Source organism: Belonocnema kinseyi, chromosome 2 (assembly GCF_010883055.1).
Source record: "Belonocnema kinseyi isolate 2016_QV_RU_SX_M_011 chromosome 2, B_treatae_v1, whole genome shotgun sequence".
NCBI lineage: Eukaryota > Metazoa > Arthropoda > Insecta > Hymenoptera > Cynipidae > Belonocnema > Belonocnema kinseyi.
The window spans coordinates 97,367,551-97,395,424 of record NC_046658.1 but is presented as its reverse complement, the minus strand read 5'-3'; the positions used below and the strand labels follow the sequence as shown (position 1 = coordinate 97,395,424).

At 23.6% G+C, this 27,874-nt stretch overlaps 1 protein-coding gene across 1 annotated transcript; it reads left to right on the top strand.

The window, feature by feature from the left end:
- Window positions 1-26,518, top strand: LOC117167493 (3-ketoacyl-CoA thiolase, mitochondrial). The gene is made up of 8 exons (XM_033352474.1): window positions 1-149; window positions 1,401-1,567; window positions 5,246-5,377; window positions 7,849-8,113; window positions 11,044-11,219; window positions 15,191-15,391; window positions 21,188-21,342; window positions 26,097-26,518. The coding sequence occupies exons 1-8, from the start codon at window positions 131-133 to the stop codon at window positions 26,176-26,178; spliced, it is 1,197 nt and encodes a 398-aa protein (XP_033208365.1). The 5' UTR covers window positions 1-130; the 3' UTR covers window positions 26,179-26,518.
- Window positions 26,519-27,874: the final 1,356 nt, after the last annotated feature.

The window sequence follows — 27,874 nt, the reverse complement described above, 5'->3', positions numbered from 1 at the left end:
CATAAGTATATATGGATATAAGATATACATATATATAGCGATTAAATGTAGAAGCTCGTCACGATTTCTTTATTAAAATTTTATTTGCACTTTGTTCGTGTTCGTGTTTGTGTTAAGATCATCTACAAAAATGTCTGTCACAGTCAAAGGTAAGACTATGGAATTTTAATCGAAATTTCGATTGTTTATACGTCTACTTGCTAAGTCCCTTGGCAACTACTGAATACAAAACTTTCGTTTTTGATTAAAAATGATTCTCCATTGAATATATGAATTTTTAAATATATACACATTGAACATAATTGCAATAAGTATTTTATCAGGCGTGGAGTTTTTTCTGGGGATACAATTTATAGGTTATAGGTTTTGGAGCTATCTATTTTTTTTGCACGTTTTACGTTTTTGCTAAGAAATTTTATTCTTCCGATAAGTCAATTAAGACTTTTATCTAGATGACTCGCAACTTCGAAAGCACTATATTTTTATTAATAGAGTGCATTTGCATATCAATTTATATGAATAAAGTTCAAGGCTGAGGTCATTTTGAAGCGATAAGTCATATTTTTGAAATGCAGCTCCGAAATTTTGTCAATATTGTAAAACAGAATTTTATTGTTTAAAATCATTCTGATCATTAGTATTACTTATTTAATAACAGAGAAGTTTGAATAATTTATTGAAATTTTATGTTATGTATATGTAATATTTAGTTCCTGGACTTTGATTCTCAGTAAATGTAGCAAATGAGTAAGATTAAATTGAACGAACATTATGAAACTTGTTAGGAATAAATATTATTTCAATTTTGATTGATGTGAATCGAAATTTTAACGTACACATATCATTTTAAATTGAGTTAAAAATAATATTGTTTAAATTAGCGGATACAAACTTTCAGATAGATTTTATTCTATATTCACAAAATTATAAATCATTTTTATAAAAAAAGTCTTATGTGTTGTTTATCCAAAATTTTGAAGATTTGAGAAAATCCTATTATAATTGTCAAATTTAATTAGTTGATTATTATAATACTTATCATTTTAATAATTTTCCAATGTTTTCCGGTTATTTTACAAAATTTGCATTCTATTTTAAGAAAATGGATATATATATTTTTAATTTTAAGAAGTAAATCACTCAATTTATTTGTTTAGTTGTAAATAAATTTAGATTTTAAAAGACATATAATTTTTCGTTTTTTTATCATCTACTCTAATGCACTTTGAATAATCAGTTGATTGATGAGAATTTCATATCACTTATTCATCTCAGATAAATTTGCATTGCTCATTTTCAAATCTCTGATGAAAATGTAATTTCAAACAACGGAAATCAAATATAAAAAATAATATAAAAAATGATCATGAAAATTAATTATTTAAAAATTTTCTTTAAAGGAGTTTTCGTCGTGGGTGCGAAACGCACACCATTTGGAAAAATGGGAGGAATGTTCGTGAACAAAAGTGCAACTGATCTGTCGGTTGTTGCTTCAAAAGCGGCTATTGAAGCTGCTGGAGTTCAGCCCGAAAAAATCGACAGCGTTGTTTTTGGCCATGTATTGATGGTACGTTTTTGAAAATCCTTCTCTAAAAAATATGTATGTCACGAAAATCTCGAAATAATTGTTTTCGCTCTTCTTTAATGCCGATTGGGTTTTTGACCGGCAATTTTACAAATTTTAGAAGGAAACCCGGTTCAAGTTCGATTTTAACCATTTTTTAAATAATACGTGGAATTTTGATTCTATTTAATTATGATTTCATTCAGTTTATAATGCCTAATTCGAAAATATTTTACTCAAGAAAATTAACGTTTTAATTTCAATTTTGAAAGTTTAAATTTTAAGCGTTCCATCTTAAGTGCTCTAATTTGCAGTCCATTTTCATTAATTTAAATGAAAAAATTATTAGCTTTTATAAAATAAAAATGTTAGGTTTTTAAATCATAGAGACGAATTTTGTAAAAAAAATTGAATTTACAATTAAAAAATATTCACTTTCTATTCAAATATTTGAATTTTCGATTAAAAAATACGATTTTTCAACCAAATAAATGAATTTTGAACTGAGAAAGATCAATTTTTTAGTAAAAATGAAATAGCTACATTTTTTGTAAAGAAATTAATTTTTCGACAAAAAAGAAAAACGAAATTTTAACAAAATTTGTTAAATTTTTAACCAAAGAAATGAACTTTTAACTAAAATAATTCAGCTTTAATACAAAAAAAATTTATCTATCTAATTGAATTTTCAACTCAGAAGATGCATTCTATGCTAAAAAATGTCTCGCGTAATATTGGAATTTTCGATTTTCTGCATTCTACTTTCGATAAATGAAAACAAAATCACAAGTCCTATTGAAAAATCGTTAAAAGAAATTTTGTAGTTTTTTTTAAAAACTATAATATCTCCTAAAGACTTTTTTCGTATTTAGCGTCGCTGGCTCAAAATTTGTATGTTGTGGTGTCAAATTTCGAACAATTCCAATACTAAATATAGAATTATTTAATTTTAAGTTAGAGAAATAGTTTTTTAATCAAATAGAGCAAATTGTCAACTAAAAATATTAATTTTCTACAAAAAAAAAGAATAGTTATTGGCAAAATATATGAATTTCCAAAAAAATTTTAAATTATTAATGTAATTTTCAACCAGAAAGCTTAATCTACTACCAAAAAAGACGAATTTTCATAGAAATATATGAATTTTCAAATAAAAAGAGATTAATTCTTAACAAAATAAAATAAATTTTCAACAAAAAGATTAAATCTATATTAAAAAAAATTGTGACAAGAAATGGAATAGTTAAATTGCTATTTAAAAAAATTAAGTTTCAATACAAAAAAATTAATTTACAATAAAAAAACTATATTTCAACCAAAAAGATTTTTTACCAAAAAACAACATTCTTTCACAAAATACATACATTTTCAATTAAATATTTAAGTTTTTTATTACATTTTTAACCTAATAATTGAATTTTTAACTAAAAATGTAAATTAGTCACCATGAATATTAATATTCTAGAAAAACGTTTTCTATCAGAATGTTTTTTTACAAAATACAGACATTTTCAAAAAAATAGTTGAATTTTCAATTGAAGAAGATTGATGTTCAAAGAACCATGATATAGTTTAATTTTAAGTTTAAAAAATTAATTTTCAAGCCAAAAAAATGAAGTTTGAACCAAAAAGATTAATTTAATATCCCAAAAGATTAATTTTTAACAATATACATAAAGGGTCCGCGGTCTAAACCTGTTAACTGTCATGTTTTTTTTAATTTGATTTTTTTTATTTTCTGGAAAAATTTTTATATGAAGAATGCCCCGCAAGCGAAACAGCAAAATTCCTGTTAGTTTAAAAAAAATAAATTTTCGACAATCGCATTTTGGTATCTAGAGCATATATCCACGGTCTAAAGCTGTTAACTGCTTATGGCGTCTTATGGGAAAGCCGTGCTTTTTCTCAAATCAGCTCAGTTTAATCGTAGAATAGGCCAGTGAGACACATGTCAGTGTGTGTGCAGTTAAGTGTATGTGTGTTTCGAAAGTTTTTTGTGGCTACTTTGACGTCATCTTCGTTGTTGTCGTCTATAGATCACTGTAAATACGAAAGTGAGCGATGCGTCTCATTTAACAACACTCAGCAACTTTTTTCAATAAACTTTTTTACATTTTTTCAAGCACATCTATGTTCGGCTTCTGATTCCAATAATTTTGGCATATAAAACTTGCCCGAAGCTTGAAAAACAATGCAGAAACATGCGAGCCCGACAAAAACAATAAAAAACCAGCGGTAGAACACTGCAGATAACAGGTTTAGACCGCTGAACCCCTTGTATATAACATAATAATGGCTTTCAATTATCATATAATGGTCAGTTTTAATTTAAATGTTATTGAACTAACGTGTATTATTTTTCTCTAGTAAATGAACAAAATATTTTACAGTTTAAAAAAATATTTAAAATTGCAAAAATAACAACGATTTTTATTCGCCGTGTAAAATTTCTGAAATTTCGGTTAACAGGTTTAGACCGCGGACCCTTCACATGATTTTTTAACCAAACAGGTGAATTAGTCAACAAGGAGGTTAATTTTTTACCACAAAAGGTAAAGCTTCGACAAAATACAGAAATTTTCAACTGAAGAAGATAAATGTTCAACCAAACATGGAATAGTTACGTTTTCAGCTAAAAAAAATGCTATCAATATTCAAAATCAATACCGGTGTCGTTAACTAAATGTAGGGTATTGTTTATTGAAAATATAATGTCTTTCACTGAATTTAAATAAATTATTTAAAAATAAATGTAACAATAGTTTGACAAAGGATAATTATATTACAGGGTACTGTCTGAAAACGGAAAAATCTGCCCTTTCAGATGAATTCAACTTCGTTACAAAACAATAAGCCTATAAATTAATATTCCTCTATTTCTAAGAACTTTTTCTTAAGGTGTCGGTAATACCCTTGTTTACTTTTGTTAAATTGTAAACAAAACAAAAAGTTTTTTTTAACTATAATGATGAATCATCAACGAAAAAATGATTTTTTACAAATTAGTTCCACTTTTAATTAAGTAGTTGAATTTTGAACCAAAAAAGGTTTTTCAGTCGCTATTCACGATTAGCGAAAATCTTCAAAATGTAATTAAATAGCTATATTATAAGAAAAATCTTGGGTTATTTTAATTTATTGTAAACATACCATTTGGACTGTTGTTTAACAATAAAGTTACTTGCGCTCATGTTAAATATAAATTGAAATACTGTTGTTCAATAAAGCCGAAGGAGCTTTAACAAAAGAGAATTCACAATCAGCAAAATACTGTTGTCGATGCTTTGACCTTTTAGTCTTAAAAAGTCGAATTTAATTCTACTTTGAAGAATACTTCATTTGGAAATACTTTGAAAATGTATTTTTAATGTTTTTTAATTGTTAAAAAAATATAAAAATTACGGTTTCAGATAATTCTACACGCGGCGAGTCTTATTTGGTTAATAAGACAAATAATCTGCTGATTTTAAAGAATTGTTAATTAAATACAAAAATATTTAAAAAACGGTTCATGCAAGACTCTGTAAAATCCATAACAAATTTTTGAAAAAGAATCGAGTTTTTTTCTAAAGAAAGGATAATTAGTGCGCGTATAGTACGCACAACGTTCTAATTAATTAAAAAAATTAATATCTTATTATCGGAACGACGAAAAATAACTTTTGTGTATTATTTTTCTAGAATTCTTCAGCCGATGGAGCCTTTTTACCTCGTCATGTACTTTTGAAATGTGGAATTCCCCTAGATAGACCAGCTCTGGGAGTTAACCGACTCTGTGGATCTGGATTTCAATCTATAGTTAGCGGACTTCAGGTATACATTTTTATAACTTTCAATCTCGAATATTTAGATATAGTTCTCAGTTTAGTTTATTCTTTAATTCTTAATTCTTCAATTTTTATTATTTTCTTGATTCCTTCTGTCTTCTTTAGGGGCTCTTTTATGGATATTTTGAAGGCTTTTTGTAAAAATTTGAATAATTTTGAATACTCTCCCCCTTTAGGAGAGTCTTAAAGGTAGGAAGTCGAATTTTGTTGAAAACAGATGTCTTTTAAATCCAAAAAGATGATTTTTCAACCAAATAGTTAAATTTTCAATAAACTTTCAAGCATCAGAGAGGAATTTTCAACAAAATAGTGGAATTTTAAAGCAAATAGTAGAATTTTCAACATAAAGGTAGATTTTTCAAGAAAGTTGTCAAATTATCAAATAAAAAAGATTAAACTTGAACCACAAACAAAATATTAAACTTCATGTTGCATTTTTAAACAAAAACTTGAATATCCAGGTAGAAAAAAGCGATTTTTTTTAGAAGACAGTTGAGTTTTCAGGCAAGAACTTTTCTACTAAAAAAGATGCATTTTCAATAAAGAGGGATGAATTTTCTATCCATAAAGACAAAATTTCAACAAAATAGTTTAACTTTCAAAATAATATGACGCTTGAATAAATTCCTTGAATTTTCTCAAACAAAAATTATGATTAACCAAATAGTTGCAGTTAAAACAGTTTAAATTTTAAGCAAAAAGAACAAATTTTCAAAGAAGTTTAATTTTAAACCAAATAATGAAATTTTTAACCTAGAAATATGAATTGTTAACCAATTGATAACAAAAAAGTTCAACACTCAACCAAGTAGGTATATTTTCCATAAAAAAGAATTATTCTCAACGAGAAATATAATAGTTAATATTTGAAATAAAAAAATAATTTTATTTTAAACAAAAATCATTCGAAATTAATCAAAAACATGCATTCTCAACAAAAAATGTAATAGTTGATATATTAACCAAAAATATTGTTATTTAAAATCAAAACCAGTTTAATTCAACCAAAAAAAGGAATCTTGAACAAAATAGTTAAATTTTCCACCAAAGCAGATCAATTTTTAAACAAAAAGTTGCATTTTTAACCAAAATAAATGAAATTTCAAATCATGAAGATGAATTTACAACAAAATGGTTGAATCTTTGACCGAAACAGACTAATTTTTAACCAGACTGTTCCATTTTTGACCAAAAAAGATGAAATTTCCACTAGAAAAATCGATTTTGAACCAAGCAATTTTTTTCATTTTTGAGAGAAAAAATGTCAACCAAATTGTTGAATTTTCCACCAAAATAATAGAATTTTGAACCCAAAAAGATGAGTTTTTAACAAAGTAGTTAAATTTTAAATTAGAGAGATTAATTTTTTACCAAAGATGAAACACTTAAATTTTTTATTTCAAAATTTTAGTCTTTAACAAACAAGTAAACGAATATTCAACAAAATAGTTCAATTTTCGACCAAAGAAATTAATTTTAAACTAATAAAATTAAGAAGAAACAAATAAAAAAACTAAATAAAAGAGAATATTTAACACAGTGGATAAATTTTAACCAAGTAGTTGAATTTTGAACAAAAAAAAATTAATTTTCTACCAAGAAAAGGCCAATTTTAAACAGAATACATGATTTTTTTTTACCAAATAGTTGAATTTTAAATCTAAAGTGATAAATTATCTTTAAAAAAAAGACGAATTTTCAACAAAATCCTTCTGTCTTTAACTAATGAAATGAATGTTTAAGAGATTAGTTCAGATTTCCACTAAGTATTTTTATTTTCAACAAAAACTTTTCAATGGAAAATTTGTCAACCAAAAATCATCCATTTTCAGTCTAGAATAGACGAGTTAAATTTTAAGTTAAGAAAATTAATTTTCGACTAAAAAGGAAACGAATTTTCATCAAAATAATTGGATTTTTAACAAAGTAGTTAAATTTTCAATTAAATAGTAGATTTTTAACCATAATAGATTAATTCTGAATAAGTCTGAATCAGAAATATAATAGTAGATTTTTCAATTAAAAAAAATTAACTTTTGAATAAAAATGGTTGGATTTTCTAATTTCTTATTTGGTTTTATTAATTCAGTTCGCAAAAGGAAAAGAATTTTCTTTAAAAAAGAGGAAAAGAGAGGGGTTCTTACAAAAAGAGAGAGAAAGTGCGTGAAGTCTGCATTTAGATGATTTACTTGTAAAATTAATTAATTTTTTTTTCATTTTTGCAAGGATTTCAAAAAATTATTATTCACATTTATATTTTCCATGCGTGATGTCACAATCTGCCCCCCCCCCCCCCTCCCAATGATTCTTGATTAATTTATTTTTCTTAAATTCTTTTTTGAATTAGAATTATTTATTCTTCCTTAATTCTTTAATTTATTCTTAGTACTTCTTTTTCTTCTTCTCAAATTGTTATTAAATCTTTATTTTACTGAATAATTATTTTCTGTTTTTTAGAGTATTTTGGTGGGAGAATCCAAGATAGTTTTAGCAGGAGGAACGGATAACATGAGTCAAACTCCTTTTGTTGTGAGGAATGTTAGATTCGGTACAGCTTTAGGCCAAAAGTACGAATTTGAAGATGCTCTTTGGCTAGGGCTTATCGATTCCTATTGTAGTTTACCTATGGGAGTCACAGCAGAAAAACTTGGTGCAAAATACGGAGTAACGAGGGATGAAGTAGATCAATTTTCTCTCAGAAGTCAGCAGCTCTGGAAAGCAGGTAAGAATTTAATTTTTTTTTTATCAAAGTTTTAAAGAAAACCGGAAAACAGATCGGGAAACCCGAAAAAGGCCGAAAATTTTTTTCACCGGGAAGAAATAGGGATTTTTTATTCACTGACCGAGATTTTTTATTTGATTGTGCTAAAATAGCTAGTAAACTTTTTTTAAAAATATTTTATTACTCTCCGTTTGTTCGATTGCAAAATGAACAATGAAAAGTGACTTTATTGTCGATAATGACTATAATATAAGCGATGCTGTTTGCAATTTCTTTTTATCTTTTGAAAGAGAGAGAAAGACTTACGTTTCAAAATAAAAAATTGTAATTATGATTTGGATTTTTTGAAAATAATGATAATTTTGAGTTGGCTGAAGGAATTTTTTTAATGAATTATGATTCTGAGTTATACATTATTCGACAAAATTAGATGTTATTCTGAAATAGATCAGAGTGTTTTCGAGAAAAAACATATTTTAGATCTCCGGCAAGGAATTTTTCAAAAGAGTTATAATGCTGTCTTGGAAGTAGAAATTTTCGAGAAAAATGATAATTCTGACTTGCAGTAGATTTAGAATTCCTGGTTCGTGAGCTGATTTTTTGTTCTAAAACTGACCCAACTTAGAATTACATATAAATGTTTCAACAAGCGTCCTGTTCCAACTCAAAATTATTATTTTTCTAACAGATTGAGTGTAGAAAGTTAAAATTATAATTTTTATATACCTGGAAAAAACCTAGAAATGTCAAGGATATTTTTTTAAGTCTAGGAATTTTTTCTAGAATGTGTTTAATTTTATTTTAAAATTGCAACATAAAATTGAATAACAATGCTTTTTCATTTGTAAAAGTAGTTTTTATATTACTGCATTTAACTATTTTTTTTAAATTTGTTGTTTTTTTGGTTCGAACTTAATTTCTTTACTTGAAATATCAACAGGTTGTCTGCACTTTCTTTCTTTTCTGACAGAAAAATTTGTATTCCTTGAAAATTCAACTTATGTTAAAAAGTTTTTTTTTGTTGTTAAATTTAATTGTTTCTGATTAAAAATGAGTCTTTTTTGTTTGAAATATTAACTGCTACATTTTGCGTTCAAGATTAATCTTTTTTCTATTTGAAAATTTAATTACTTATTTGCAAATTACACTCTTTTGTTAAACATTAATTTTTTGGTTGAAGATTCATAATTTTAACTGAAAATTCATATCTTTATTTGAAAAATGAATTTTTTACTGAAGATTTAACTATTCTATTTTAAATATTAACTATTTTGTTGAAAATTTGTTTGTAAAAAATGTTTTTTTTTACTGAAAATGTAACTACTATTTCAGTTGGATACTCCATCATTTTAGTTCAAAATTCATCTATTTGCTTGAACAGTGATTTTTTAAATTATTTAATTTTTGGTTGAAATATTATTTTTTTAGTTGAAAATTCGTCTTTTTGGTCGAGATTAATCTTCTTCATAAAAAATTATACTTTTTGGTTGGAAGTTCGATCGGACTGGTTTTTTGATCCATCATTTTATTTAAAAAATAAAGTTTTTGGTTTCAAATTAAGTTCTTGAAATTGAAACGAATCACTTTTTTGCAAAAGTATCTATTTTTCTTAGAAATTTATCTGTTTTTTTATGTTTGCCTACTCCAATTGAATATTCCATCGTTTTAGATTAAAATTCATCTCTTTGGTTAAACATTAATTTTTCAACTGAAAATTGAGCCATTCAATTTTTGGTTGACTATTTATCTTTTTTAGATGAAAGTTCGTATATTTTGTTCTAAATTTGTCTTTTTTGGTAGAAATTAATCTTCTTGGTTGAAAGTTCATCTTTTTGGTTAATAATTTAATTATTATTATGTTGAAGATTCATCATTTTAGTTGGAAATTCATCTTTTTTAGTTTAAAATTCCATTATTTCAGCTCAAAATTGATCAGTTTTGTTTAAAACTATTTTTTTTACTGAAAATTTTACTTCCAGTTTTAAAGAAAAATTGATCTTGTTTAATTTAAAAATTTAAGTATTTTGTGGAAAAATCTTTTTTGTTAGAAAATTACTTTTCTTGTTTGAAACTGGATCTTTTTAGGTGAAATTAAAATATACTTGCTTGAAAGTTAAACTCTTTTATCAAAAGTTCATCTTTTTTGTTTAAAATTTATCTGTTCCAGTTAAAGATTCATTAATTTAGTTAAAAATTTATCAGCGTGGTTGAAAATTATTTTTTGTAACTAAAAATTTAGCTATTTCATTTTTTATTTGAAAATTCATCTTTTTGGTTGAAAACTTGCTTAAAGGTTAAACTTTTTTTGTTAATAATTCATCTTTTCTTGTTATAAATTTATCTTTTTGGTTTAAAATTTATCTATCCCGGTTGAAAAATAATCATTTTAGTTGAAAATTCATCACTATTTTTACTTGAAAAGTTATGAATTTGATGAAATTTAAATTGAATTTATTATAGTATACATGAATTTGACCTAAATGTGAATTGAATTTTAAGTATAAGAAGACAACATAAAAATGTACTTTAATTATTATATAATTCATTCATCAACAAAAAAAACTTTAAAGCAGAATTGTAATTCTTACTTAGAAGAGTGAATTTTCCAAAATAATTACAATTTCGACCTGGAATAAGGAATTTTTGAATTAAATTATGATTCTGATTTGTAACAGGGAATTTTCGAAAAGAACTGGATTTCTGACCTGAAACGGGAAATTTGTCAAAAGAATTAAAATTCTAGTTCGAACATGAAAATTTCGAAAAGAAATTTAATTCGTGGACTGGGTAAATGAAAAATTGACCGGGAAATAACCGAGAATTTAAATTCACTCTCAAAAAAAATAATAAGAAAAAAAAGACACTGTAGAAATTTAATCTAATTTTATATTAGTATACTATCAACAAAATCCAAATTATTATTAATACAGCAAATGAGGCCGGACGATTCAAAGCCGAGATGGCTCCAGCAACTGTGAAAACAAGAAAGGGGGAAATTACTGTAGAAGTAGACGAGCATCCTCGTCCACAGACTAAAATTGAAGATGTTAAAAAACTGAAATCTATCTTCCAAAAAGACGGCTTAGTCACTGCTGGTTCAGCTTCTGTAAGTACAGATTAAAATTCCAAATTTTTTTTTATTTGTAAAGAAATAATTTATCAAATTATTTATTATTTATTCAAATTATTTCAAACATTTTAAATTACTTAAAAGGATTTTCAACATTTCACAATGATTTCACGAATTGTAAACATAAAAAAAGGCGTGTACAGCAGATCTAAAATATTTTACAACAGTTTCATAAATATTTTAAAATTTTCAAAAGATTTAACGGATTTCAAAGATTTGAAAGAGTTGAAGCGATTTCAAAAGGTTTTAAAACATTTTAGAAGATTTCTAAAGATTTTAAATAATTCAATGATTTTAACAAATACAAAAGATTTCACAAACAGAAATTTTTGAAAAATTCACAAATATTTCAAAAAAGATTTTACAAAGATCTCAAAGGATTTCAAAAATATTTTCAAGATTTCAAGGATTGCAAAGATACAAAAATGGCGTTTATGCTAGATTTAAAAGATTTTTAAAAAAATTCCCAAAGATTTCGAACATTTCATAAAAATGTCAAGGATTTGTAAAATTAAAAAAAAAAACATGGACACTCGATTTAAATTATTACACAAAAATTCTGAAGATTTCACAAATATTATGTACAAATTTCATAAAATTTTCCAAAGAATAAAAGAATTTTAAAGATTTTAAACGATTTCGATTTTTTTAAGAAGATTTCGCGAAGATTAAGAAAATTACAATTACTTCAAACGAATACAAAAGATTCACAAATATTTCTAAGATATCAAAAAGGGTATACGAGCTCTTGAAGATTTCAAAGCATTTTAAAGGTTTTAAATTATTTCAATTTTTAAATAAAGTTTCACAAATATTTAAAAGATTTAATACAGATTTCAACAGGATAAAAGAATTTAAAAATTTTCAAAAAAGTTCACCATATTTCAAAGATTTCAAGACATTGCAAAGATTCTAAACAATTTCAATTTTTTTAAAAGATTTCACAAAGATTTTTAATATTTCAAAGATTTCATAAGGATTCAAGAATTTAGTACAGTACACCTTATTTCAAAGATTTTAAAACATTAGAAAAATTCAGAAAATTTTTAATGATTTTAATTTTTTAAAGAAGAATTCACAAATATTTCTAAAATTTCAGTACAAATTTTTTTTAACGATTTCAAAACCTTTTAGAAGATTTTAAACTATTTCACAACGGTTTTAAATATTTCAATGATTTCAAACGAATGCAAAATATTTCAGAAAGATTTCACAAATATTTGAAAGAGTTCATAAGGATTTTAAAAGATTTAAAGAATTTAGTACATCACACCAGATTTCAAAGGTTTCAACAAATTTGAGATTTCAAAAGATTTTAATGATTTCAAACGAGCACAAAAGATTTCACAAACAAAGATTAAGGAAGAATTACAAGACTATTTTAAATATTTCGTAAATGTTTCACAAAGATTTTAAGGATTTTAAATATTTCAAATATTTTACTAAAATTCCAAATATTTTACTAAAATTCCAAATGATTTCACAGAAATTTGAAGCTTTCGCAAAGATTTTTCATTACTTCAAAATTTGCAATGAATTCACAAAGACTTCAAAGATTTCACAAAGATTTGTAAGATTTCAAGGATTTCGAAGACGTTTGAAAGATCAAAAAAATATTCCCAAATATTTCACAAGTTTGCAAAAAATCAACAATTTATATATGGTTCTCCTTTCTTTAGAAATTTTTAATCAATAAAAACTGAAGTGGCTCGTTTCTAGAGTTCTTAAATGCCCGGAATTTAAGCTCGAACAAAGCATTTATAGAGAACTTAATATAATTAAAAGAATTTATTGTTTAAACAAATATATATCATAATTATTACATATATTTTTAAAAAAACATGATAGAGTGAAATGAACATATACTTTTTTTAGTTAAAAAGATACAACAGATCAGGTAATTCCAGAAAGTCAGGGAATGTTTAGGGAAAATCTGATCGAGTTAGGGAATTTTCGAAAAACTAAAGTTAAAGTTAATTTGATTATTTATGGTTAAAAAACGCCAATATTTGGTTAAAAATTAATCTCTTTTGATTGAGGATTCAAACTATTTTTGGCATAACATTTTGTTTGAAAAATCTTTTTTTTTTTTGCTAAAAATTTAATTATTTTGTTGAAAGTTAAATGTTTTAAATGAAAATTTTAGTCTTACATTTTTGGTTCAAAATTTATTTTCTTAAGTTGAAAATCCAAATATTTGGTTTGAAATTCCTGTATTTGATTGAAAATTCGAATTTTCGGGAAATAATTTATACTTCTTGGTGACTAATTCCTCTTTTTGGTTGAAAATTCCTTGAAAAATACTAATATTTTGTTGAAAATTCATGTGCTTTGTTTAAAAAATCGTCTATTTTGGTAGAAAATTCATCTTATTGATTGAAAATTGATCTTTTTGGTTCAAAATTAGTTTTTTCTTATTTAAAATTAATTCTTTATCTGAAAATGTAATTGTTTCATTTTTTGTCGAAAATTGATCTTTTTTATAGAAATTGAATCTTCTTGGTTGAAAATTAGACTATTTTGTTCAAAATTTATATTTATTTGATTGAAACGTATATTTTTTAAATTAAAATTTAATTAATCTATTTTTATTTAGAAATTTTGTCTGTTTCAGGTTGTAATTAATTTATTTTTTTATTTTTTATTTTACTAACTGAAAATTTAAGTATTTTATTTTTGGTAAAAAATTTATCGTTTCAGTTGAAAATTCATATATGTGGTTTAAATTAAATTTTTGTTAGTTCAAGATTGATCATTTTAGTTGAAAATTCACTTTAACTATTCTATTTTTTTCTTATGAATTCATTCCTTTGGTTGAGATAAAATTTGTAGTTAAATATTTTTTTTTTATATAGAAAATTCATCTTTTGAGTGGAAAATTCCACAATTTGGTCAAAAATATACATATTTTGTTGAAGATTCACACTGTGGTTAAAAATTAATTTCTGGACTGAAAATTAATTTTTTTATCTGAAGATATAATTATTCCATTTTCGCTTGCAAATTTATATTTTCAGTTGAATGTTAATAAATTTGGCTAAAAAATTATTGTTTTTGTTTAATTTTATTTCCTATCTGCAAATTGAATTCTTCTAGTTCTGTTTTGCAAATTCATCGTTTTTCGTTAAAAATGTATACATTTTTATTGAAACTGTATTCTTTTTGGTAAAAAATTCAGCTTTTGGGTTTAAAATTGAATTATTTTGTTAACAATTCATTTTTTTAAATGAATGTTGTAACTGAAAATTTAATTCCTCTATGTTGGTTTAAAAAATTATTTTTTGGATCAAAAAAATAAACTAGTTTGTTGATAATTCTTTTTTTGTTTTTTTGAACATTTATTTTCTTATCCTTTGAACTATTCTAATTTTTGTTGAAAATGAGTCTTTTTTAATAAAAAAATTAATCTTTTGTGTTGAAAATTTAACTAAATATTTAGTTAAAAATTTATGTTTTTGGTTGAAGATTCAGAATTTTAGTTGAAAATTTGTTTCTTAGGTCCAGCTTGATATTTTCTATTACTTTGACTTCTTTCAACATATAAATTAAGCGCCTTTTCCAATCTGAACTAATACATTTTCCCATGAAATTTTAATAATCTAATTATTAATAATAAAGATATAAAATACGATTTTTGAAATTCTAATTCAAAATGCTTATAAATTATCATTAAATTCTCACAGCATATAATTGTCAAGCATATTTTCGAACAAATGCTCCTGTATGTGAGAATTTCTCCGTAGCACTTAAACTCTGTAGGACACTACTCATTTCGTAAAAGTATAAAAAAACGGCTATTTCATTATTTGATGAAAAAAAGGAGACTGGGAAAATCTTGATTTCTTGACCTGGAAAACTTGGAAAAGACCTTGAATTTTCTTACTAAGAATCACTGGACACTCTTTAATGAAACTAATGAACCTTAAATTTCTGATATTTTTTTTCAGGGAGTTTGTGATGGAGCTGGAGCAGTAATTCTCGCCAGCGAGGAAGCTGTGAAATCCGAAGGACTTACGCCCTTGGCTCGTATTGTAGGATATTCTGTGGTTGGTGTGGAACCAAGCATTATGGGAATTGGACCAGCTCCTGCGATTAAAAATTTGTTGAAAATCACTGGAAAGTCTTTGAACGACATCGAGCTCATAGAAGTAATTATTTTTCTTAATTTTTAAATCAGAAATTCCAGTTTTTTTTCAATTTACAGGTCTCACACCTATTTTCGCGCACCCTATCCTGTTTTCAACATTTGGTCCCCATGGTACCCTATTTGCAGTCCACAATGTAATGTAAAAAAAATGTAATGAGATAAAAGCTTACAGGTTAGGCATTTTGAAAAAGAAATTGAAAAAATTAGGGGATTTTTGTAAGAAGTAAATGTAAAGTCATTTTTTTTGTCTCAAATCACTTTTTAATTACTTTTTAAATATAAAGTCACTATAGTAACTTTTCTTTAAATAAATAACTGATGGATTAATCACTATTCAATATATATTCTATACCTATTTCTGAATTGGCTTGAAGTATATTTTGAAATATCACAGGGTATTTTTAAAGATTCGGAGAAATTTGTAATAGATTTAAATAATCTGAAGGGATTTTATAATTTTAGGGTATTTTAAAAAATTCTAAGGAATTTTCAAGAGCTTTTAAAAGACGTTAAAGGATTTTATATTTCTTAGGGAATTTAAAAAGATTTTACGAGATTTTGTAAAGGTTTCCGATGATTTCAATGATTGTAAGAATTATTTAAAGCTGTCAGGGCGTTAAAATAAATATTCCAGAATTTCAGGAAATACCAGATTTTATAGAATGTCACGGGATTTTATAATATTTGAGTTAATTTTAAAAAATCTACTCTCCTGAAGTCTTTAAAATTCATTAAGATTTTTAGGAATTTCATCAAATTCTTTGGAATTATCTTTAATTTTTCTAAACACATTATAAACTTACTCAATTTAGGGAATTTTTTAATTGTTTTCAATTTACTACATTACTTTTTAAATTCATCTTGAATTTTTTTATGAATTGCATCAAAATTGTCTCATTTTCCATAAATGTCTTTAAATTGACTCAAATTTTGGTGAAATCAATGGCATTTTTGAAATTTTTAAAATGATTTCTAATTATATTTAATTCTTTTAAATTCTTTTTTAGTCATTAGTCACTTTGTTTATTAGAAATTAGTAGGGTTTCAAAGATTTTAAATTATTTTTTGGAATTCATCCTTCATTGACTTGAATTCTTCTAAATTTAATCAATTCTATTTTATTCAATAGATTTTTTTGAATTTTTGAAATGATCAAAGGATTTGAAATATTTTAGGATATTTTAAAAGATTACAAGTAATTTTTATTTATTTCATTAATTTAATAGGATTTCAAAGGATTTGCAATATTTTAGGATATTGTAAAAGATTCCCAAGCGTTTTCATGGGCTTAAAATGTTTTATTTTAATGTCTCAAATCAAATAATAAAATTTTTAGCAAAAAAAAAAATTAATTTTCATCCAAAAAGATGTTGAATCTTCAACTTAAAAAATTTAATCTTAACAATTTAGTTGAACTTGCAACGAATTTTCAACTATAAAGAACGAATTTTCAACTAGTTGAATTTTTAAATGAAAGAGATCGTTTTTCAACAATAAATAGATTAGTTCAAATTTCAATTAAAAGCTAATAGTATAAATTATTTATTAATCGAGAATAATTTTTTTAAATATCTTGAACCAAATAATAAGATTTTTAGCTAAAAAGATGAATTTTCAACCAAAAAGATTATTTTTCTATCAAAAAGACGACTTTTCAATCAAATGAAATTTTTTCAACTGTAAAAGATTAATTTTCAAGCAAAATAGGATAGTTACAAATTATTTATACTCTAATTTTTCAATTTTTAATGAAAATTATCTGAACAGTTGACATTTCAAACAAAAACATATTTCTAATTGTAAACGATCGATTTCCAACCAAATATGGATTCGTTAAAATTTGTATTTAAAAGTAATAGTATAAATTATTTATTAATCCAGTATAATATTTTTTAAATATCTATAACCAATTTGTAAAATTTTTAGCCAAAAATATGAATTTTCAACCAAAAAGATTATATTTCTATCAAAAAGATAAATTTCTAACGATATGCAATGAATCTTTAACAAACAAAAAAAATGAATTCCGAACAAATTAGTTCAACTTTCAATGAACTTGTAGATTTTTCCATTTTTTCAAGGATCTCGCGACACTCTAACTTATCTTGAAATATCTCTTCGAAAGTGATAAAGTTGAGAAAAAACCCATTTTTTCAAGAAATTGAATTTGTTTATTTTTAATGTAATTGCAGATATAATTTAGTCGAACAATGTTGTTAATCAATTATGGAGGCTTGTGCCGTTTTTTAAAAAAGGTTATTTTTTATTTTACTGTTGTTTTTCACAATTAAAACAAAAACTACACGTCCTATCAAAAAATAATATATAACAACTTAGTCGATTGTTTTTGGAGAACAACTTTTTTCTATTAATTTTTTTTCGTATCATATGACATTTTACCAAAAAACATTTTAATGTTATTTTTTCCGATTAAAACAGAAACTACGCGTCCTATCAAAAAATATATCATAAAAAATTTGTAGATATTTTCTAGATTAACTACTTTTGTCTATTCATTTTTTTGTCGTGCATGTGTCGTTCTTCCACTCATTAATTTTTTTCTTTTGAATGTTATTATTTTTTTAATAATACAGAAATAATCGTTCTATTTCAAAATGATTAATAATTATATTTAGAATTTTTAGATTTTAAAAGCATTTTTCCCTATTAAAACGAGATTTCAAGTGATATCAAAGGATTTGAAATATTTTAGGAAATTTTAAAAGATTCGCAGAATTTTTTTTATTTATTGCAAAAGTATGAATGGATTTCAAAGACTTTTAAATATTCTAGATTATTTCAAAAGATTCCAAGGCATTTCAAGAGATTCAAACATTTTCACGGGTTTTAATAGTTTTAAGGGATTTTCATATTTTAATGGATTTCATAGAATTTCTTCTTTTTTTTAGTCACTAGTCACTTTGTTTATTAGAAATTAGTAGGGTTTCAAAGATTTGAAATTATTTTTGTAATTCACCCTTAATTAACTTGAATTTTTTTAAATTTAATTAATTCTATTTAATTCAATAGATTTTTAAATTTTTTGAAATGATTAAAGGATTTGAAATATTTTTAGGCATTTTTTCAAATGCCTTTGCATTTTCAAGAGCTTTAAACCATTTTAAAGGATTTTTAATATTTTAGGATATTTTGAAAGATTAAAATTAATCTTTAATTGATTTCAGTAATTTAATGGGGTATTAAAGGATTTAATTTATTCACATTTTTTTCAATTCACTAGGTTGCTTTTTAAATTCAGCTTAATTTTTTTTATAAATTTCATCTGATTATTCTTATTTCCCTTAAATTTCTCTAAATTCACTCAAATTTTACTGAAATCAATTAAATTTTTTCGATTTTTAAATTGTTACCAATTATATTAAATTTTTTTAATTGTTTTGTATTCAGTAGTCACTTTGTTTATTAGAAATTTGTGGGGTTTCAAAATTTTAAAATTATTTTTTGAAATTCACCCTTAATTTACTTGAATTATAATAAATTTAATCAATTTTATTTTCTTCAGTTCATTTTTTTGAAATGCTTTAAGGTATTTTCTGTTTAAAGGGTTTTTAATATTTTAGGATATTTTAAAACATGACACGTAATTTTTAATTTATTTCAGTAATGTAATGGGGTTTCAAAGGATTTGCAATATTTTAGGATATTGTAAAAGATTCCCTAGCATTTTTAAGGGCTACAAATGTTTTTTTAAAAGAGATTTCAAATTATGTCAAATGATTTTAAATATTTTAGGAAATTTTAAAGAGTTTGCAGAATTTTTTTATTTGCCATAATATTTTGAAGGGATTTCAAAGACTTTCAAATATTCTAGAGTATTTTAAAAGATTTAAGGCATATTCAAGAGGTTTAAACATTTTTAAGGGTTTAAATAGTTTTAAGGGATTTTCATATTTTAATGGATTTCATAGAATTTTTGTACAAGAATGAGGAATTTCGTAGGGTTTCAAATATTTGTAGAGTGTTAAGTATTTTTTGCAATTAATTTGTAATTTACCTTGAATTCTTATTCATTTATCCTCAGTTCTTTTAAATTTGTCTAAATTCACTCAATTCTACTCAATTAAATTCATTTATTCATATTTTTTATTTATTTCAATTCACTAGATTGCTTTTTAAATTCAGCTTGATTTTTGATCAATTTGATCTAATTCTTCTTATTTCCCTTAAATTTCTCTAAATTGAATTAAATTTTACTGAAATCAATTAAATTTCTTCGATTTTTAAAATAATTTCCAATTATATTTAATTCTTTAAAATTGTTTTTTCAGTCATTAGTCACTTTGCTTATTAGAAATTAGTAGTGTTTCAAAGATTTGAAATTATGTTTATAATTCACCCTTAATTGAAATGATTTTTTCTAAATTTAATCAATTCTATTTAATTTAATAGATTTTTTTATTTTTGAAATGATGAAAGGATTTGAAATATTTTAAGGTATTTTCTATTTTAAAAAGTTCAATAGATTTTAAAGATTTTAGGATATTTTAAAAGATTGCAAGTAATTTTTAATTGCAGACATTTTCTTATATATTATAATAGTTTGAAGGGATTTCAAAGACTTTTAAATATTCCAGAGTATTTTAAAAGATTTCAAAGCATTTTTCAGGAGATTTAAGTATTTTCAAGGGTTTTTACGAAGGCGTCCAAATATTTGAAGAGATTTTCAAATATTTTTTTAAATTAATTTAGAATTCGACCTGAATTCTTATTCATTTATCCTCAGCTCTTTCAAATTCTTCTAAATTCATTTAATTCAACTACATTCAATTGATTTATTTATATTTTTTTATTTTCATTCACTAGATTGCTTTTGAAATTCAGCTTTATTTTGTATCCATCTTATCTAATTCTTCTTATTTTCCTTAAATTTATCAAAACTGACTCAAATTTTACTGAAATAAATTAAATTTTTTCGATTTTTAACATTATTTCCAATTATATTTAAATATTTTTTATAGTTTTTTTTAGTCATTGGTCACTTTGCTTATTAGAAATTAGTAGGTTTTTAAAGATTTGACATTCATTTTGGAATTCTTATAAATTTAATCAATTCTATTTAGTTTAATAGACTTGTTGATTTTTTGAAATGATTAAAGGATTTGAAATATGTTTTCAAATATTTTGGTATTTTAATATTTTATAATATTTACAATGATTGCAAGTCATTTTTAATTGATTTCAGTAATTTAATGAGAATTCAAAGCATTTAATTTATTCACATTTTTTCAAGTCACTAGATCGCTTTTTAAATTCAGCTTGATTTTTAATAAATTTCATCCAATTCTTCTTATTTCCCATAAATTTCGATAAGTTCACTCAAATTTTATTGTAATTAATGGCATTTTTTCGATTTAAAAAATTTTACTAATTGATTTGACTTAAATTCAGTTGATTGTTTTGAATTTTAAAAAGTTTTTATTTAATTGAAATCCTAAATTCTTTTAACCTGACCTTGAATTCATAAGTATTTCACCAAATTCTTCTCTATTCCCTTGAATTTTATTTAGCTTATTTAAAATTTACTAAATTCAATCAAGTTTCTTCATATTTCAAAATTGTTTTTAATTAATTAAATTTTTTTTAAAATATACCTTGAATTTTTATGAATTTCATCGAATTCTTCTCAGTTCAAAGTTTACGAAAATCAATGGCATTTGTTGATTTTGTTAAATTTGTCCAAATGATATCAATTTAACCTGAACTTTTTGAAGTCTTTTGAAGTCTAATTTAGATAAAGATGACAAACTTTTATCGCTGCAATTATTTTTGTAAATAGATCAATGAAGCTTTCGGTGCCCAAACCTTGGCCTGTGCGAAAGATTTGCAGTTGGACATGAACAAATTGAACGTGGATGGTGGTGCAATTGCCCTTGGACATCCTCTCGCTGCTTCAGGATCAAGAATCACAGCACACATTGTTCACGAGCTCAGGTAATTCATTATTGATTTTTCAGACCGGGAATAATTGGGAAATGACAGTGAATTTATTTTTGGACCGAGAATTTGACAAATTTCAGAAAAACGATCTATCCAAGTTCGATTTTAACCATTCTTTTAAAAATAATTCGTGGAATTTTTATGTTTTTTAATTATAATATCATTCAGTTCATAATGCGCAATTGTAAAATCTTTTACTTTACAAAATTTGCAATTTTAGATTTTTATCTTTGAACGTAAATGTTTAATTTAAAGAATTTTAAATGCAGTCTTGGAAGACTTAAACAATTGAAAATTGAAAGCATTTGAAATTGAAAATTTTGGATACAAAGTATTTTTATTTAATCAACTATAAATATGAATTATTTTAAAAATTGAATTGTGCTAGATATATGAAAAAGTGAATACTAACTTATTTTTTATGACAATTCTAAATCCGTTCAAAATTGCATAATTTTCAGAGTTCAACATTAACAATTAAGCTGGTTCAATTCAAAAGCTTTAGTCGTAAAAAAATGTAAATAATTTTAAACTTATTTTAAATAGAAGGCTGTGAATCGTTAAAATTCCAAGGATCTTTTAAACTTTGAAGGATACGATTTTAATTTTTCTATATTTAAAAAATAATTAATTTGTAAGTTAAATTGCTGAATTTTTATGTATAAAATACAATTGAACACTTATTCTTTGTGGAAAAATTCGAGTTTTTAAACTTGAAATGATTTAAAATAATTTAAAGGATGTCTGTGTTCCCACAACATTCGGGGCTATTCGTGTCGAAATTCCGGTGGAAATAGCAATGGATTATTTTAAAACAAAATGTACATTTTTGCAGATTTTGAACAAAAATTTATAAGATTTTTAAGAATTGTGAAACGATTCAAAAAAATAAAAACTTCTTATTAAGATTGCTAGGAAAATTGAAAATATGTCATTATTAATTTTGACAAATTGGTTGAAACTCGAATTATTTTAAAACATATTTAGAAGTTATGAGAAACTTTTACTCATCATTAAATCGTTAAATAAAAAAATTATACATTTTTGTAACATTTCTTTACTGAAGATTTAACTTTTCCATTTTTGGTTGAAAATTTCTCTTTTTTAGTTAAAAATTCAACTATTTTGTTAAAAAGTGAATTATATTGCTGGGAGAATTGAAAATGAATATTTACTTTGAAAAATTATTTGGAATTCGAATCATTTTAAAAGATATTTAGAAGTTATGAAAAAATTTTAATAATAATTTGAAATTTGAAAAACTTTGAAATAACATGTAGATTTGTCGAGATTAAAAAATTTAATCGTTCAAGTTTCAATTATTCTAGTCTAAAATTGGTTAAAATACTATAATTTTTTTATATTAACAATTCAAAAAATATATATTATTCAGTTTAGAGCATTGAAAATGATAAAATGGATTTATATTTTTGGAACTGACTCTGAATTTTTGAATTCTAAAATTGATCACATTTAAAAATTCTACATTTTGTAGTTTAAATCCATCGAATTTAAAATTGTTCAATTAAAAAGTGTTAGTACTTCAAATTTTTTAGGCGCGAAATTTTGAGAATTTGAATACAAAAGTTATGAATTAAAAAACTTTCAAACTTCAGTCTTAAAAGTTCAAAATGTAAGAGTTCAAGCTTGAGTTCTTTAATTTACAGTTCATTTTTCATTAATTTAAATGGAAAAATTTTTTAGCCATTGAAATTTGGTAATTTAATTGACCGTGAGAAATGTTTGCGAACTGGAAAAATGACGGGAAATGATCGTGAATTTTTTCTTCAATTAAAACGGGCAAAGGATAACATTCTAAAAATATCCTATTAATTTAATGAAATACTTTAGTAAAATTGTAAACTGTTAATTATTTCGAGAGTTATTCCAATTTTTCAAAAACATCTCAACTTAACGTTTTTTGTGAAAATATTGTTATAAAATTGATGTTTATCTTCAACTTAGACTTATTAGACGCAGAATTTTATTTTATTTCGCGTTATTATGAGGAAAAAAATTGTATATTAATGTTAGAAAAATGAAGACTAACGCTAAAAATACAGGCAGAAGCAGGTGAAAATTATATTGCCAAGAATGCCTTGAAATTCATTAAAGTTAAAATTTTGATTCGAATTTTAAAAAAAAGTTGTTGATATTTTTCAAAAGTTGACCTGGAAAACCAGGAATCGTCGTGGAATTTTTTAATCCGACTTATTTTTATATTAGATTTTCCTTATTTTGATTGCCTAATTATTAAATGAAAATATATGTTTCAATTTCAAGTATTATAAAATAATTTAAATAAAACAATTTAAATAAAATAATTTAATTTCAATTCTAATAAAATTTTTCTCGGTATAATTTACAAAAGTTTTTTAGTTTTCAATTTTTATAGTTTAAAATTATGAACAAATGTGTATAAATAGAAATTCTTCAATTTTAATGATTTTGAAATCAAAAGTCAAATCTTTAATTCTAAATATTCCAAATTGATGAAATTTCAAATTTAAATCGTTAAAATTACAGCTTTTTTAATTGGAAATATTAAAACTGTAATAATTTCCAATTGTAAATTAAAAAAATATAAAATCTTGAATTTTTAAAATTTATAAATTAAAATCCTTAATTTTGGACGATTTTGAAGATGAAAAGTCAAGTTCTCAGTTCTAAATATTCCAAATTAAGGAAATTTCAAAAGTGAATCATCAAAAGTAGAGAATTTTTAATTGTAAATTTAAAAAATGAAAAATTCTTTAATTTTAAAAGATTCACAATTTTCAAAATGTAGAATTACGAATTATTCAATTTGTGTTATATTTTAAAAGTAGGTAATTTGGAAAATATTTTTGTGGCAGTTTATTTTTAAAGATTAACAATGGAAATTTTTTTAATTTGAATGATTTGAAATTTCTAAACCTTCTTAATTGAAGAAATTTCAAGAGTGCAGAATAAAAATTACATTCAATTTTTGATTGTAAAACTTAGAACTGTCATAATTTTAAATTAAACATTTTTTTAATTAAAAACTTCAATTTTAAAAATGTATCTATAAATAAAAATTAAGAAAATTCGAAATTTATAATTCAAAGTTCTACAATTTTTATGAGTTACAATTGCAAATTCTAATTTTTTTTTAATGTAGAATTAAAAATCATTTTATTGTCAAGATTGATATTTTACAGGCATGCAATTTGCAAAATATTTGATTAATAGTTCAGTTTTGGAGATTAACAATAGATATTTTTTCAATTTTAAAATTTTTCAATTTAAAGTTCTTCAATTTTGAATATTGTAATTAAAAACTTTTTAATTTCAAATATTTATAAATCAAAATTCATAAATTTTGATGGATTTGGAAAGTGAAAGTCAAGTTTTCAATTCTCAGTTTTTCAAATTGAAGAAATTTCAATTGAAAAGCATAAAAATCGCAGATTTTTTTATTATAAAAATTAAAACTTCTATAATTTTGTATTGTATATTTCTCAACATTAAAAAATTTTCAATATTAACTATTTGCAATTCATAGTTTTATCATTTTTAAGATTTGCAATTGAAAACTGTTCAATTTGGAAATTGTATAAAGACAAATTCTTAAATTTTTATGATTTTGAAGATCAAACGTCAAGTTTCTAATTCTAAATCTTCCAAACTAAATAAATTTAGAAAGTAAGTCTTAAAAATTAAATAATTTTTAATTGTGATTTTTTTTTTATCAAAACCTTCAATTTTCAAAATGTGTCTATGCATAAAAATTCTTATATTTGAATGATTTTGAAGATTAAAAGTCAAGTTTTCAATTCCAATTCTGCCGAATTTAAAAAAATTCGAAATTTACGATTAAAAGTTCTGCAATTTTTAAGAGTTGCAATTGCAAATTCTAATTTTTTTAAATGTGAATTAAAAATCATTTTATTGTCAAGATTTATATTTTACAGGCATGCAATTTGTAAAGTATTTGATTAATAGTTCAATTTTGGAGATTAACAATAGAAATTTTTTCAATTTTAAAGATTTGCAATTTAAAGTTCTTCAATTTTGAATATTACAATTAAAAACTTTTTAATTTCAAATATGCATAAATAAAAAATTATCAATTTTGATGTATTTGCAATTTTTGCAATTTTAAAGAGATGCAATTTCAAATTCTTGAAATTTTTAAATGTAGAATTTAAAATATTTCAATTTTCAAGATTTATATTTTAATGGTATGCAATTTGCAAAATAGTTTATTAACAGTTCAGGTTTGAAGATTAACAATTCAAAATTATTTAATTTCAGAGATTAAATTTTTTTTTAAAATCGTAAATATTGATGGCTTTGGAAATCCAAATTCAATTTTTCAATTCTAAATCTTCCGAATTGAAGTGTTTTTGAAAATTTGAAAACCATTTTGAAAGTTTTTTTTGTGAATAATTCAATTTGAAAGATATAAAATGGATCATTTTTCAATTTTAACGATTGTCAAATTAAAATTCCTCTATTTTTAATATTTTTAATTGAAGGTTCTTCAATACTTATGTGTATAATAAAAAAGTACGCAATTTTGAATGCTTTTGTTTGGGTTAGTTCAGTTTTGAAGGTTTATATATGAAATGTTTTCAGTTTTATATATTTGCAATTGCAGATTTCTCATTTTGAACAGGAAAAATCATTTAATTATATGATTGTAAAAAATGTAAATCTAAAAAAATGTTGATTAATTTTCTGAAAATTCCTTTAATTTTGTATATATATATTTTTATTTTCAGGAGGAGGAAAGCTAAGTTTGGTATTGGATCAGCTTGCATTGGAGGAGGTCAAGGAATTGCAGTTATGGTTGAGGCTCTTTAAAGATTGAATTAAAGTTCCTCTAAAGGGACCACCTTTCAGCAGCTTCAAAAAATCTCAAGACTTACTATAATAAAAGTATGAGCTTTTACTGAAATTTTCTGAAGTCGGATGAGATTTGAAGCAATCGTGGTTTTTCTCATAATTTAGATTAAATGCGTAAATACTGCATTTTTTGTCTAAAGTTTTATTAATTCGAAAGTACATTTATTCTGTAATATTACTCTTGTAAAGAGATTAATAAAATAGCCGCTGTTAAATCTATTTTACAACTATAAAAATGTATAAATATTTTTGTATGTTTCTATATTCTAAATACACTTTAAAGAATATTCGAAACTGACGATTCCGTTTTTTTCTTTGGATATGGTACTTTTTTGTGTTCGATAAGGGCTGGTGAAGGCGCTTAAAACATTTTAAAATAATTTATTAAGCAACATAGAAAATACAACATTATAAAGTTGAAAATCTTATCTAAAAAAAAAGCAATCTCGCAATAATTGTCGTTGAAAATTTGACTGGCTTTTCATTACTTAAAACATTTATGCTTTTTAATAATATTGCGCTTTTACATAGGAAATTGATATTTTCAAACGAAAATCATTAATGATTTGAACAATATTTAGAATATTTTAACGATTTTGGATTACATTATTGATTTTCGGTGGAAATTGGAATTTTAAATGTTTAAAAATTAGGTTTCAAAAAGATACAAAACTATTTAGGTTATGTTAGCGTTTCGCACAAAAAATTTGTATTTTGAAACAAAAATAATTATAATATAAGTAAGATTTATAAAATATAATCATTTTTTATTATGTTAGTGTTGTTCTTGGGAAATTGATATTTTTAAACAAAAATCATTATATTTCGACAAGATTTGAAATTTTTTAAATATAGCTTCAGTTAATGTTCACGTTTTTTACAAGAAATCGGTTATTTTGAACAAAAGTTATTACAATTTGCACAAGATTTATAACTTTTAATAATCTTGGATCATCTTGGTATTTTTCAACGGAAATCGGTATTTTTAATAAACAAAAAAATTTTTCAACTTTAGAAAAGTTTAGGATATGTTAGTTTTTTACACAAAAAATTGGTAGTGCAAAACAAAATTCTTTATAGTCCGAACAAGATTTACAATTTTTGAAAACAATAAGGATATATAAACGGCATTTTCAAATAAAAAATCAAATTTTTTGATTTCAATGATTTTTTAAAATAATAAAATGTACAAGCTTCAATAATTTTGAATTGTGGTATTGTTTTTCTTCGGAAATTGAAATTTGTACTAAAAAAACGCTGCCTTTAAAAAATGTTAATAATTTTTTGTTTTAAATCGAACATTTGTATTTTCAAACAAAAATCATTATAATTTGAACAAAATTTAGAATTTTCCAAAATTTTTGAATTATGCTAGAGTTTTTTTTATCGAAAATTGGTATTGTTCATTTAAAACAATCATATTTTAAAGGAGATTCACAACTTTTGAATAATTTTAGACTATGTTTTTTATTGGAAATCTTATTTTAAACAAAAAAACGTTTAAATAGTTTTTAAAAAAAGTTTGAAAGGAGATTATATTAGATTGCAAATAATATTTACAATATTTAATAATATTTCTTTTTTTTTGTACGTTTTTCGTCGGAAATTTATATTTTTTAGCAAAAATGAAACGATTTGATTGTCTGTATATTAA